Source organism: Phoxinus phoxinus (genome assembly GCF_949152265.1).
Source record: "Phoxinus phoxinus genome assembly, chromosome: 17".
NCBI lineage: Eukaryota > Metazoa > Chordata > Actinopteri > Cypriniformes > Leuciscidae > Phoxinus > Phoxinus phoxinus.
The window spans coordinates 29,978,764-29,995,351 of NC_136892.1; the positions used below are offsets into that span (position 1 = coordinate 29,978,764).

Below are 16,588 nucleotides of genomic sequence, written 5' to 3' on the forward strand. Positions count from 1 at the left end.
CGCGAAGAGCACCGAGCGTTAAAGCAGCAGCTTTACCGTATTAAACATGAAAAACTGTGTCAGCGTCTCTTTCACTTTCAGTGCTTCACATCGCCACCTAACCGTCTGGAGTGCACACTACATCCAATTTCACACACTTTTGCGTCACCATATGCACGCAGATTTCCCCCCATAACGCTCGTCTAAACGCAGAATAAAAAGTGATAACGCAACGCCACTTTTGCGTTTTCTCTTCAGATCGTTTCCGTGTAAACATAGCCTAAAGCACCAGTCCAGATCACACATGCTTTTCTAAACAACTAACAAAGCTTTTAAAAGGTTCAAACGTATGGCATTAGACTGTTAAACCCTTTTTGGGTATAAAGCCTATAATTGGAGCTTTTATTTTTGAAAGCGCACATTGACGCACACGGAAAGGTCTGATAAATGAAGTAACCCGTCACACTACAGACCGCTTGAGTCAGACCACTTCAGTACCACACACACACTACACCGCATGCTGGAAGAGCAATGGTGTCGGAGAGGGAGGTTAAAGGAGATGGAGGGAAGGAGAAAGAGGGGGAAAAATGTTCACAGGCAGTGGAAAAGAAAAAGCGAGAAGAAAAAAAAAGAGTGTGAGAGAGATAGATGAGGGTTGGCTCAAGGTACAGGATGATGTTGTGAATATTTGATGCTGATGGATCCATGTTCACTCCAGCGGAACAAACTGGATTGAAGTTCGACAGTAACACACACACACACACACACACACACACCGTTCTGCTCAGGTGGAAAAGTCTCATTTAGGATCAGGGCCATTTGGTCTTACACAAACGCTCATTTCTGCTTTACTGGGCCCAATCTACAGCAGCGCACCTGTGTTCATGGCTCTGGATGCCAACACACACTCACACCTGTATTTATGTCTCTGAAAGCGCTCGGCCCTGCTTGAGCGCAACTTATAAAGGTGGTCTGAAATGCTTCTAGCCTTCATACCGTATTCATTCATTCGTTTCTTAATGACTTTGGCACATTAAATCATTTAAAACCACAATGTCAAAACTGTCCTAAATACGTTTTCTTGAAAGAAAAAATGGTGAGGGGAAAAATAAGTTATTCAGAATCAAATTCAGATGCAAATTTACATGCACATTACTATAAAAAATTCACATTTATGTTCACATAAAAAAAAAGGCATTAGAATTTAAATTAAATTCACATTAACCAGTGTCATTTTTGTTACTGTAGCTAAAACTAAAAATAATATTGTTTTAGTTAATTGAAATAAAGTTAATAAAATAAAATATAAATATTACATAACACAACACAAAAAAATAGGATAAAATAAGTTTAAGTTAAAAAACTAAAATGACTATATTTGAAATGAAATAGAAATGGAAAAAATTACAAAATTATAAAAGCACAGCAAAATTGCTAAAACTTAAACTAAAAATACAATATTATTAAATAGGCTACTATAATATGGTATATAAATAACATTAAAATAACACTGACATTAATATTAAAATACACATTAACCAGTCATTATTGTTAACTAAAACCAAATGTTTAATAAGCCTAGTGTTTTTGTTAATTGAATCGATCCTGTAATAAAAGAAATTATGAATATTAGGGGCAAAACTTTGCCTTGGTAAATAACTTAGATGGATGGACTATTGCTAAACTTTGAACTGAACCATGAAATCTGAAAATAAAATCTAATTCTAAATATTATTAAATACTATAATAGTATATAAAATAATACTAAAATAACACTGACATTAATATTAAAATTAAAATTCGTGACATTCAAATTTTTATTCACATTCTCTGCACATGAACTCAATACAGGCATGTTAAAAGCTTAAAAGCTTGACAAAAAAATGCAAGTAATGTCAAATAATGTTTCTCCATCTTTCTGTCGTTCAGGTGTAAGTGTAACCTCCACGCGTCTCAGTGTGTGTATGTGGAAGGCAACTTACAGTGTCAATGTGAACACAACACGACCGGACAGGACTGTCAGCGCTGCAAAAAAGGATTCAAAGCCAAGACCTGGAAATCAGGATCATATTTACCAACACCCAACGGATCCCCCAACTCGTGTGAGTAAAGCACACACACCGACTGAAGGACAGATACAAGTCCTGCACAGCGGCCAGAGGGATTTTGAGCCGCTTTCTGAGACGTATTTCCCTCCAAAATACCCCCAAAGTGGCTCAAAAATATGAACATCTGCTGACAGTGCAGGCCATGGGAGATGTTCAGCTTCACTTTCATGTTCATCACACCATTCTGACAAGTTCTGCTGTGTGTATCGGTGCACGGTACACGGCACCGCCTTCAGGGTACACCGTTTGAAACATTAGGTGCACATGCTCGTCCAGGAGTGTGTTTCCCGTACGACGACGTCACTCGCTGCTTCACGATCACAGTACGATGCATCGTTGGAGAAATCAACTAGTAGTCACGACTGTTTTCCGAAACCATACTGTTGCAAAAGTGCTCGTTCAACAGCGTTAGTGGAGTAATAACTTATTTTAATGAAACTGTTTGAGATCGGATTAACGCTAGGAGCCCTATCTTGCACCCAGCGCAATTGACTTTGTACACCGACGCATGTATCATTCCTATTTGGCACCCGCGCACAGCGGACTTTTCCCTCCACAGACGCACGTCGGTAAATTAGGGAATGAACTTGCGCTCGCGGGGGCGGTTCAGTGAAAAGAGGAGCGTGTTCCGGCGCAAAAGTTCCCTGGTGCTATTTTCCAGTTTTAGAAAGCAATTGCGCCACTGACCAAGAAAAAAAACAGTCTAAAGACAGTGGCACGTTGCGCGTTAGTGATATGCTATTTTAAGGGCGCATGCTTGGCCATAATGTAGCGTGTGAACGCGCATACACTTTGATTCTCTAATATAAACGGACGCAGCAGTTTTCATTTTTGCAAATCATACATTATTACAAGGATATTACCACACGAGGGAAATCATTGTTGTGTCCGTGAAGATGTGAAAAAATAGGCATTTAAAATCTTGCTTACACATTTACCCAAATTATGATACGCCTGTTTAACCGAAGCTAATTTGTGTGGGTTTCTCCCATCATCCCCATACATTGTCACTTCTCTGTGTTTTACGGCCCTGACGAGAACGTCGGTCTCCTCGGCTGTGAACCGCTCCTGGCAAACCCGCCGTTATAATAGCAATCTGCCATGGGACAAGCGCGCCGGCTCTTAAAGGGAATGTGAGAAGACGCTCTGATTGGTTTATTTCACGTTACGCCCAAACTACACCTATGAATAATGAAGCGACTTCAGACCAACACATTTTAGATTTGCGCCGGGAGCAAGTGTCATTTATCCCGCCGGTATAATAGCAACAGCGCCTGAGATCCGCCCACAAAGTTACTTGCGTTTCGCGTTTGATACTTGCGTTTCAGAGCGTTACAATAGGGCCCTAGATGTTTTGATATAAATCACAGACATAGCATCTGAGGACTATTTATCATTTATCTCAGTTATTTTGCTTTATTTCCAGATTCAATCATAGGCTCGTTCTAACATAGTAGAGCACGTTCACACATGCGCACTCTTCTAAAACAGTGCTTTAAATCTCTTGACAAACTAAAAGAAGTAATTTATATTTGTATGTATTCTAAATAAAAAACACGGGTTTTACTGAATGTCAGCTTGCTTGTTTGGCTCAAGATAAGGATTTATATAGTCCACATGTCACGTAAACTAGAAACTATGCTTCTAACCACAGGTCGAGAGCTGCTGTGTTTCGGGAAACACGACTCGTTGAACTGCTGATAACGACGAACTTGCGACCATAGTTGGCTAACGTTGCTTTCGGGGAAACGCACCCCTGAAGTTCTTGGCAGTGCCACATTAAGCACAGTGGAGATGCCATCATATTACAGCCCAAACCATCACTGATCCACCCGCGCTTCACTGGCCAGAAACAGCCCGGGTGTTGAGACTCTTTGGGGCTTCTTGGGGGGAAAGACAGTGACGGTGGACTCATCAGAGAACAATACATGTTTCACATTGTCCACTGCCCAAGAGTTCCTCTACTGGCACCATTGAAACTGACATTTAGCATTGAGCAAGTGACCAAAGGTTTGGCAATAGCTGCCCGACCATGAATATTGACTCTGTGGAGCTCCTGACGAACAGTTTTGTGGAAACAAGTTGCGCATTTAGTTGTAGAAAACTTTATTGCCATGGGGCAATTGGGTTTGCTGCGCAGTCGCAAGGCACTTCATGACAAAACATCAGACATATGACACAAACAAATACAATACAATGCAATACACTGTAATACACTATAATACACTATACACCCTTGGGCCTGACCAGGCCAGCTGGACATCTAGCTTAGATATTCTGCTGTGAGTTGGGACAGCTGTGGTTTGGATTAGAGTGCGGATCGGGACGCATTTTTCTGTCCGAGCCCGGCCCGCGTCCGACAGAGCAGTAACCCAACCCGACCCGAGCCAGACCGGCATTAAGATATTTTTGTCCGAGCCTGACACAGTTAAAATCTACTTTTCTCATACGAATGACACATGTACGTTTGTTTGTGTGGAAAGCCCGCTTTTATTAAGCAACTGTAGGAAGGCATTCGGAAATGTAGGCCTACAATAGATGAGCGCATCAGCGCACACGGGGCAACACGTGAACGTTAACACAGGCGCGCGCACATTATGCACGTGTTTCGTTGTCACGGCTACATAAACAAATTTCCGCACGCAGAAAGATAGATGTTATGGTAATATTTTAAATTTATTTTAATCACAAAAACGAAGCTTTGCATCAAGTGAAACAGGCCCATTGGCTACCTACATAATACGCTTTTTAAATTTAAAATGTCCAATGCCTTATCGCGCTGATGTGACCGAGCCCGACCCGAACCTCATTTCTAAATATCTGTCCGAACCCGGCCCGACCCGTCGGGTCCCGTCAGGTATCCATCCTCTAGTTTGGATACAATCCGGGTTAGTACCTGGTCATCCCTGTCAGACAAGCTTCTTTATGCGTCGACAGTTACTCCTGTTGGATGCGGTGTGTATCCTTCGTGATGGTATGCCAACATTACACTGGATACTCGCGATACACCACAAACACTGGCTGTCCTGGTCACAGATGAGCCAGCGAGATGTGCTCTTTTTGAACTCTGATATGTCCCTCTTTATGTTGTGTGGATTTCAATGTTGTATGTATATGAGCTATTGCTCTGCTAATCACGCTCTATTCTGACCGATGGAAATCAGTGAAGATTGGCCACACATATATAGATGTGAAACACTGCATTGGTCAGTGTTTCAGTTTCATTGTCCAACCCCTGTAGATACTGTTCCACTCAGACAAACTTACTACTACTAATAATAATAATTCCTTACATTTATAAAGCACTTTCTCGGCACTCAAATCGCTTTACATATAAAAGGGGGGAATCTCCTCAACCACCACCAATGTGCAGCACCAGCCGGATGATGTAACGCCAGCTATTGCGCCAGAACGCCCATCACACACCAGTTAATTGGTGGAGAGGAGACTGTGTGATGAACCAATCAGTATATGGGGAGGATTAGGAGGTCATGATGATTGATAGAAGCCAGTGGGTAAATTCGTCCAGCATGCCGGGGTTACGCCCCTTCTCTTTTTCCGAAGGACATCCTGGGATGTTTAATTAACACAGAGAGTCAGGACCTTCAGTTTAACGTCTCATCCCAAGGATGGGTTATAATTAAGGGAAAAACATTCATTATAGGTTCTTGTTATAGTTGCTGTTGGGAATGCAAGTTTTGTTGCAAAAAATCAATTGCGCGAATATCAGGTACACACAATAATCAGATTTGAGCAAGATGAATTCATTATATAATATTCTATTCTAAAAAGGAATTAATTATCTCCGAAATCATACAGGTCTCGCATATCTAAGCCCGTCTTACTGAGATTTCCTCATTATTTTATCGGTTCAGAATTCCTCGACCAGAATTCCTCTGAGCTTCAGAGATCTTTACACTCCGACACACACACACACACACACACACACACACACACACACACTCACACACACACACACACACACACACACACACACACACACACACACACACACACACACACACACACACACTCACACACACACACACACACACACACACACACACACACACACACACACACACACACACACACACTCACGCGCGCACACACACAGAGAGAAACCAGACGGACGGTTATCCACCAGCCTGGATCTGATTTACCCCTGAAAATGTGGACAAAACGATCAGGAGGGACTGAAATGAGAGATAAACCAAAAGCAAGACAAAGAAAAAAAGGCGGATAAGGGCACAGCGATAGAATGAGAAAAAGAGATGAAGAGAAAATGAACACGAATTTCATTTTTCCTCCCTTCTGTACAGTATCCAAAGGGAGATCCTTTGGAACACAACATCCCTCCATTTTACCAGCAGCACTCATGATAAAATAATAATCTAGGGCATCACACACACACACACACACAGATGAATTCAGCAGACTGCAGATCTCGACTCACTTCACTTACACACCCGAGCGCTGCAGAGCCTTTTAGACTTCACAGAGCTGTCAGCTCACAGTAAGATCAAGACTGCTGGTGTGGCGGCCCAATTCCCAGAGAACAGAGGAGAAGCGCGCAGACGCACACCGCCTTCCCAGCCTACAACACACACACGCACAGGTTCCTCTGTGGAGAAAGCGTCCCAAATCTGCACTAATCACGGTCTGAACAAGAACCACTAGAATGATTTTAGAACTATATCTTTATCGTTATATTTATCTGGCCTTAATAGACTAGCTCTGTTCCCGAACCTGTGAGCCGCCTACCTATGGCAAAAAAGGGACAGAATACCTGAACATATTGCAATGAACACATGATTAAAATTGCTAATTTAATTTATGCATATATTTATTTAATATACTGTATGCTTATGAAATCAAACGTGACAGATCTTATTTTTCATGGAATTCTGCAGTGTTTATTATACAGGTGTAACTCGAAAAATTTGAATATCGTGCAAAAAGTTCATTTATTTCAGTAATTCAACTTAAAATGTGAAACTAATATATTATATAGACTCATTACATGCAAATTGAGATATTTCAAGCCTTTATTTGTTATAATTTTGATGATTATGGCTTACAACTTATGAAAACTTTTCACAATATTCTAATTTTGAATTTGGGGTTTTCATAAACTGTAAGCCATAATCATCAAAATTATAACAAATAAAGGCTTGAAATATCTCACTTTGCATATAATGAGTCTATATAATATATTAGTTTCACCTTTTAAGTTGAATTACTGAAATAAATGAACTTTTGCACCATATTTCTAAATTATGCTGCATTTGGCCACATTTTTTGGTGTAAAAAAGGGCAGATTATTGAATGCCTGAATGCATTGCAACTAGCATAGTGAAAAAATCTGGGAATTTTTTTTTGCGGTTTGATTATTTGTATAATTTATTTAATATATGCATATTTCATTTAATATTTAAATACACATTAACATAAAAATTAATGTTCAAATTCACAACTAGCGTTATTGTTAACAAACTAATCGTGATTTCTTAACAAATATACAATTGTTCATCGTTTTTCATATTAGCTCACAATTAGCTGATGCTAACAGATTAACTTTTGATTCATTTTTTTTTATTAGTAAGTCTTAAAAGTAGCAATAACTAAGGCTATTGAAATATGTATTATCATTAGTTAACTAATGTAGTTAACTAATGTTAACAAATTAGATCTTATTGTAAAGTGCTTTGTTAAATGTTATTTTCTACTTAAAATTGATGGCAGGATTAATAGCCAAATTAAAAATCTTGAATTATTTACACTTTTGCACTATTTACGACTGTTTGTACTGTATTTTATTGAATTTTTATTCTAAACTGTTTTAATTATTCTTATTTATTTTGATTAATTTAATTTCTTCCATGTAAAGCACTTTGAATTACCATTGTATGAAATAAATAAATAAAAATATATATAATATAAATAAACTTGCCTTGCCTATATAATATGACACGAAGAACGATAAAGATGGCTATATTAGCGTCAACCTGCGGATGAAACCGTTCTGTTTATTCTAAGCGCACGCTTCAGTTTTGTCGTCTGTCGCTTTAAATGCTCAAGCTCGTTAAAGCAGGGTGGATTCTGATTGGCTGTCGATGTTTTTATCGTTCATCGGCTGGAAAAAAAATTTCTGATTCCAAAATGATATCGTTATTCTGTGCTGTTATCTTCATAATTGTTGTGTATGCTGCTATTCTTTCACATTTAGACATTTTTTTTATATCTTTATCTGGCTATATAATAGACTATAAGCTTGGATGTTATTTACGTCTAGCAACGTCTGTGATGCAGAATGTTCCAGATCAGTCACTCATGATGTTCAGATCGGATGCTGGCTGTCTATGTAGAAAACAACTGACTAGGTTTTGGAAGAAAGCTACTGACACACACACACTTTCTCTCTCTCTCTCTCTCAGGTTCTCAGGCGCTGGCTGGCTCTTCTTCTGGTTCCAGTAAGTACAGAACCCTCAAGAAACGAGAGGATGGCTCTTTCATCCTCTCTCTCTCTCTGATATGTCAGTCATCCCTCGCTCTCTCTTTCTTCGTTGTCTCTGTGCTCCATCCCTCGTTATGTCTTCTTCATTTTTCATGGGCCGCCCGTCCCGTGGCTTTCATCATCGTCAAATCACCGAATCTAGCCGCAATTCAGCCTAACATCAGAGAGCAGGAGGAAGAAAGATGAAGGGAGATACAGAGGAAGGAACACAGAGAGAGAGGCGCAGGAAAGATGACGTGATTCCTTAAGGGTTCAAAGAGAATAAGAGAAATTAGAGATTTACTCTGAGGACACGCCTACATCATTACATGCACTAAACACACACACACACACACACACACACACACACACACACACACACACACACACACACACACACACACACACACACACACACACACAATCTCAGCCAACATCTAAGAAGGGATTTCCCAGAAAACAACAGTACAGCTGGTGGTTTGCTCTCAGAAACAAAAATTGCAAAAATGCACCATGATAACCATAATTACCCCCCAAATCACCGAGTTATTGTTACAGTAACTGTGGTAAGTTGGTCTTATAAAACTAAAATGTCTCTAAAACTCTAAAAATGCTGTCAAATATGGATGAACCCAAGCATTGGTTTAAATGAACCTGTTTAAACTGTTTAATTAAAACTAACGGTTGGGCTTGTCTATATTTGACCCAAACATGGGTTGAAACGACCCAGCATTTTTAGAGTGAAAATAACGTTTTTGTTAATTGAAATAAAAACTAAATTGTGAAATAAAAATGAAAACACTTATTTTATTTCAGTTTCAGCACTAAACTGAATAAAAAAGCTAAATATAAATATATATTTGAAAAAACTTTTATCAAAAAATTACATTACAAAAGCACAACAAATTTACTAAAAGTAACATCAGAACGAAAACTGAAAATATAAAAAAATAAAGGCTAAATCAAAATATTTAAAATATACTATAAAAGTGTATAAATTATATCTATAAATGATCTATTATTTATATTCTAGCTATATATGCTTAACTATACATATTAACTGTATTTTTAATAATGTAATAAATCATTTAAAAGATTTTTTATGAAAATATATTGTTTTCTTTACAGTAAAAGCACAAATGAGACAATTGTTGTCAATACAGTAAGATGTTAAAAAGAAAAAGTACATTTAAAGAAAATTACAGAACAAAAACAAACTTTTTGTTTAGTGTGTGTGTGTGTGTGTGTGTGTGTGTGGCGTTATTTCAAACTTATTTAAAGGATCTCGAAGCACTCATGACTCCAGAACGGTTTACAAAATACATGCGATTTAACTCGGTCAGAAAGTTTTCTCAAACTGGCTTGATTTATGCGTTGTGGCGGAGCATTTTTCAAGGAATGCTGAGTAGATCCTGTCGCCGTAGCGTTAGTCTAATTTTAAAGCTGTCTGTGTTCCTGCGGAAAAGCACTTAGTGGAAGTGGAGGCCGGGACTCCGTGATGTCAGGAATTTAAGAGCGTTTGTGTAACGTCGTAAAGCTTTAAACTGCCTTCCGGCGACATGACGCTGCTGCATCTGAGCTGCCATTCAGGAGAATGAAGTGGGAATCAACAGGAAATGATGTCACTGAAATTAGAATTTAGAATGCAGTCCTGACACTCTTAAATTCACTGTGACGTGACGGTTCCATTTTTAAAAAGCAGCGTAAAAGACAGAGTGTGTGTTTTTGTGTAAGGCAACTAACTACACATGGCTCTTTTTGAGTGTGTGTGTGTGTGTGTGTGTGTGTGTGTGTGTGTGTGTGTGTGTGTGTGTGTGTGTGTGTGTGTGTAGCATATGGCCTAGAGAAATCAAACTCATAGATCATGTCCGTGTTTTCTCTCTCCTGTAGTCTAAAGGTCTACAGGTCTCCCACACAGGGGGAACATCACACACACACACACACACACACACACACACACACACACACACACACACACACACACACACACACACACACACACACACACACACACACACACACACACACACACACACACACACAAACACACACACACACACACGTGCAAGAAGAGGGGTAGATGATATGTAGGCCAGGGTGTGTGTTGTAAATGATCCACATGACACAGGTTACCGTTAACTATTGTATTTTGTTTAAAGAACAGCAGAAACCAGAAGAGAACGACACAGCGTATTTTCACCTCCGTCATTCTCCCCATAAATGCAAGGCTCGTGGAAACCCCAAATCATAGGTCTTGTAAAAAGTGTTCAGTTCACTTACTTAAAAAGATTTAGTAAACCCGTTGCCTTAAAATTATTAAGTAAATAAACTTAATGCTTAATTGAATTTTTTTTGTTATGTGAACTTGACAATTCCATCCATATTTTTTTTCGATTAAGCATGATGTTTATTTACTTGATAATTTTTAAGACAACAGGTTTCCTCAAGTCGACTGATCACTTTTTACAGTGACAAACAGCCACACCATTACAGTGTGTTCATTTTAATGTGGGATGAATGTCCGCACACACACACACAGACACGCACACACACACACAGACACACACACACACACACACAGGGATTATACAGGGTCAGTGTGTGTGTTCAGACAGGGATTACGAGGTCAGAGCAGCGAGTCTGATCCTCTGGATGCTGGTTGGTCAGTTGGGCAAATAGCCACAAACCAGCACACACAAACACCGACGGAAACGACAGGAAGACATTCTCTCTTTCATTCAGGGACATTTGCATAATGCAAACAAACATTAATTTACGCGAATGACATGCATTAAGGAGTCAAAGTTCCAAAATTACATCTTGAAAAAATATATAGGTCAGTATTTGTTTTGTATACTATACTGTTCAAAAGTTTGGGATCAGAATGATCTTTCGGAAAGAAATGAATACTTATATGTACCAAGGATGTATAAAATTTATCAAAAATTATAGAGTAAAGACATTCTATTCATCAAAGAATCATGAAAAAAGGGATAATTTTCCACAAAAAAATTTTTTCCAACATTGATAATAATCAGAAATCAGCATTATTATTATTTGTGACATGATCATGTGACGCTGAAGACTAATGATGCTGAAAATTCTGCTTCGATAACAGGAATAAATTACAGTTTAACATATATTCAAACAGAAAACAATATGAATCAATTTCACTGTATTTTAAATCAAATAAATGCAGCGTTCGTGAGCAGAAGAGACTTATTTAAAAAACATTAAAAAAAATCTTACCGACCCCAAACTTTTGAACAGTGGTGTATATGATCAGAAGACAGAGATCTCAAGAAGGAATAATCCACATTTGACAGCATAAAATCAGAGTCTGTGTGTCTGTGGGTCTTCTGTTGCTGTAGTTTCAGATCATGCCTGCAGGTGTTGTGTTCATTTGCTATTGTTCGTCTTTAATGCCAACAGTGACTGACACGTCAGCTGAAGACTTCACTACAGCTGTAACAGAATCACCAGCTTTGATCACAGGTGGGACAGGGTGACCCTCAAAGGCTCCCGTAGTTGTAGCAATAAAGCAGGGCTGTAAACGATTAATCGCATCCAAAATAAAAGTTTGTGTTTACATAATATATGTATAATTGTTTTGTATATATAAATACACACACATACATGTATATATTTGAGAAATATTTGCATTCATATACTGCATATATATTTTTATATTATTTATATTATTTATAAATAGAACTATTTTATATATAAATAACAATTTTTTTCTTAAATATATACATGCATGTGTGTGTATTTATATATACAAAATAATTATACACAATATAAATACACACTTGCATGTGTGTGTAATATATAAATACACACACATGCATGTATATAAGTGTTAATAATATATACAAAATAGTTATATTTATAAATAATGTAAATTATATAAAAATATATATGCAGTATATGAATGCAAATATTTCTCAAATATATACATGCACGTGTGTGTATTTATAATTATATATACAAAACAATTATACACAATACACACATATATTACGTAAACACAAACTTTTATTTTGGATGCGATTAATCGTTTACAGCCCTGCAATAAAGTAGGAAAAAAGCATGGCATCTGCATAGACTGTAGAGATTCATATCTAGATAGCTAGTTATATTACCCAAGTGTACAAATAAAATAATTTTGCTAAAAACAACTGAGAATTCAAACCTACTGATTAATGAACTTTTCATCTATTATTATTATTAATTATTACACTTTAATGTTTTATTAAATGTTTTATGCATGAGGTGGGAGAAAAAAAAGTGCTGGACACAGTAAGTCCTGAAGATAACATATCTAGATGAAAATATTATGCAGTATAAGGTACTTTACATAGACCATACTAGTTGCTGCGTTATAGCAGAGCTTAATGATGATGTAATGTGCCTTAATCCAACAGAGCGCCATCTGCAACTCCATGCGATCACACACACACACACACACATGCACAAACACATGCATACTGACAATCTGCAATAAATCGCAGCATCTCACTTAAGAGCTCTGCTATCACAAATGTGCTCTGGTCAGATCAACTGATGACGCACCGAATATGTTCAAAATGACTACCATGCAGACTGGCAAACATGAAATAAAATTATAAAAATATAAAATCGCTGTATTTACTGTATGAGAATTAAACGGCATGCACCGATTTAACACAATGACAAAATTAGTGTTTTAAGAATGTGTTGTTATATACTGCATCACATCTTTTTTTAAATAGTAGGCAATTTCAGGGTTGTGCGACATTCAGAACTGAATTGAAAATGACTTTTAAATGATCAGTCAATTATTGAATTTGAATTGATGTAGAAAACAAGAATGTAATGCATTTCAAACTTGAAAGTAATTGTAATTGCAAAAAAAACAGACATTTTGAATGTTTAAAAGGTTTTAAAAGCCTTTAGGTTTAAAGCAACACCAAAGCACTTTTCCCCTTCGGTCCCCTACAGGTTGCAAGCGGAATTGTCCATTACCGCTGCCGTAAATAATTTAGCCTACCACGGCCTACCACAATTCAAAAGCAACCTGGCTATCTTCCAGTTATATGTACCTGCCGAGTACGCTCCACCCAGAGCCTTTCGAGCGAGGGAAACATGCCGAAGCGTTGTGCGTATGGATTGTGCAAATCTGATACCCGGTATCCTAAAAGTTTGGACGGAGGGGTGGAATTTTTTTCCTTCCTGAAACCTAAAAGCCGAGGGGAGAAATGCTGGGCGTGGATCAAGCAGTGTGGTACGCCCCAACTAAATGTCGACAGGATTAACAAAAACACTTATTGCTTGGAAATAATGACGGTTCTTTGTTCATAATGCATATATTTGAGCGTAAAATAAGACGATTAAAAGACGAGCAAGATGGAGGCTCACTAACATACTTTGAAATATATTTCAGCATTTTGTTAATCTACGGTCTACCCCTGAGTAACTTTACCCCAATCCGATCACGGCAGTGTTATTCCACAAGATTTATGAATAAGCTGTTTGATTTATAATTATTCGATTATTTTCAAATTTCACTTACACTGCTGTGCATGAACATAGGTGTTCCTCAATTTGTGTTTCCCATTTGGTGTGTTTCCCAATGGTCAGTGTATGAGGCGGCTGCTGCTTGCGCTGGGACCTATAGGCTTTAGCTTCAATTTTGATGAAATTATTCTCTAATCGGTTGCATATTATGCCGTGGATATATCCCTCGAATGCATACTGCAGTCCCTTTTGTCTTGCTCTCTCAGATTTTTCACCTGTTCGCCAAAAATGACTAATTATCTCCTTGGGAATGTCTGACACCGGTGCATACACACTGTAATAGACGTGCCAGGTGCGAAAGCTTGTCAGGCTTAGCAACAGTAACTAAAGAGGGCGGGGCTTAGCGAAGGGTCAATTCTGAATTTTGCACAACCCTGGACAGTATACACTGCACAGTAAGCAGTACACTAGTATTCCATCCTGAATATTTTAACACACAGATTGAACATGGAATGAATTCATAACTGCCTCTGCAGTGCAGAATAGAATTACACTTGACACTTGAAAGCAACTGCAAGAACCAAACTACAAGATTTAAAATGCAAGAGGTTTTGTTAAGCTCAGCACTTTGTATGTTTGCACGTATTCCATGCTGACTCTGGTTTCTCTAACCCGTTTCTATTACACTCCCCCTCAAATCCCATTAGATGCTCCTTCAGTGCACGTAGATACTGCAAACCACGTCCCACCAGCTAAAATAGAGCCTAAGGCACTTTATACCACAACAGAAGCCCCGCCCCCTGCCACACCCCCTTCTCTTTTTCTCACTGAGGACACACCCCTGGAGGAGGGGCCTGTTCACAGACATATAGAGAGCACAGGTAAGGGCACTAGTGTGTGTGTGTGTGTGTGCTAGTGTTACTAGTCTGTTATAGAAGCATCTTTCAAAGACTTGTATTGGCAGTCAAAGCATTGTGGCCAAGCCAAGAGCTCAGCGACTCTGCTGCCAGTAAGTCATCTACTCAAACGTACCCCTAGAGGATTGTGGGTAACGGCTCCAAAGCATGTGCACAGTGGGAAATCAATGCTCAATTAGACAGTGTTTTCCTCTGTCAAAATATAGAGTGACTTTGCATCTTTCAGCACAAAGCGGATTAGGGCAGCCTGTGAATATAAAAAACAAAGAATCACCACACACACACACACACACTCATTGATCGAAGCGCACATACGCACCCGAGGAATGAATACTGCATGACGTTTAACGAGTGAGCGAGAACTCCAGCTCGAGCTCAGATCAGAAAACGTCAAGCTGGCATGAAAAAACGGAGGAGGAATAAACCGCTCAGCTGAGACGCGAGACAGAGCAGCTCCTCGGATGGATTTAATAAAGGTGGAGATCTTTGAGATTCCCAGTGGCATGCCGCGTACGTGTGTTGATGAAATTACAGCATGGTCGTTGTGTACACGCAGGAGCGTTTGTGTGCCTCAAACAACACCGATCTGTCGTTCGAGATTAATTGCAGTTTGGTTTGTCTGTTTAACGTCATGAACCACTTTTCATGTGTTTTAGTGCTCCCTTGCAACCTCACAGCAATCACTCAGAAGTGCAGTCACTACTGAAGCTACATTCAAATTAAGAATCACGTCGATGAAGCTCAGACACAACAAGCAAAACCACTGAACAGAAACTGTAGTTGCACTCCATTGCACAGCCGATTCATTCTATCAAAATTCAGAAAGAAAACAAATTGGTAAAACTGTAAGTGATAATGGGACAGTGATATAAAAATAATTTCTTGTCACCTCCAAAACTGTGATAATATTTTTAAACCACATGCCGTACAACACCGCACAAGCCTAAGGCAAAAGTCACTGGGAAACAGAAGGTGAAAAAGAAAGAAGCACAAATAAAAGCAAGAATATATATATATATTCCCAAAAATCTATTATTTTCTAAACCTGTTCTGGCTGGTGGTCCTAAACAAAGCAGAATCTCATCCAAATGAACCAGTAGAGTTAGGAGTGTAACAATATATCGTGTCACAATATATCGCAATACAAAAATGCATCAATATGTATCGTGTATAGTGATAATATGTATCACGGATAGTTAAAAATTACTGATGTGAGGAAATGTTTTTTTTTTTTTTAGTTTTAGTGCCAGTCTTAAATTAAATTAAACTACTATATATGATGTTGAATATAATGCAATGGGGAAATATTTTTGTGTCCTGACAATGCCAAATGTCTTATGCTACCAGTAAAAAGTGGAATACATTATTTTAAACATATCTAGTCAGTGACAGAGTTCAAGCATATTCGTGTAAAATAATTCTGTATTTTCAGCTTCAGAATCATGAATATTGTTATTCTGGTGTCTCTATTGTCCTGTGCTTTGAGTTTCCAGCACTAAGTCCAAGCCTATTCATTTACACTCACAATGTAAAACCAAATGTAGCATTTTAATCAACAGTACATTTTTTGTTAACCTTTTATTTGTTAA

At 38.4% G+C, this 16,588-nt stretch overlaps 2 protein-coding genes across 3 annotated transcripts in view; both read left to right on the plus strand.

Annotated features, from left to right (window-relative positions):
- Window positions 1-16,588, plus strand: part of dnlz (DNL-type zinc finger) — a 242,196-nt gene that overhangs the window by 147,255 nt on the left and 78,353 nt on the right. The window lies entirely within an intron of this gene.
- The window catches only part of ntng2b (netrin g2b), a 70,614-nt gene that overhangs the window by 36,486 nt on the left and 17,540 nt on the right, over window positions 1-16,588 (plus strand). For both annotated transcript variants that reach the window (XM_079586358.1, XM_079586359.1), the window contains exons 4-7: window positions 1,909-2,081; window positions 8,525-8,560; window positions 12,016-12,078; window positions 14,790-14,963. In XM_079586358.1, coding sequence (XP_079442484.1) covers window positions 1,909-2,081; window positions 8,525-8,560; window positions 12,016-12,078; window positions 14,790-14,963 — 446 coding nt within the window. The remainder of the gene's footprint in view (window positions 1-1,908; window positions 2,082-8,524; window positions 8,561-12,015; window positions 12,079-14,789; window positions 14,964-16,588) is intronic.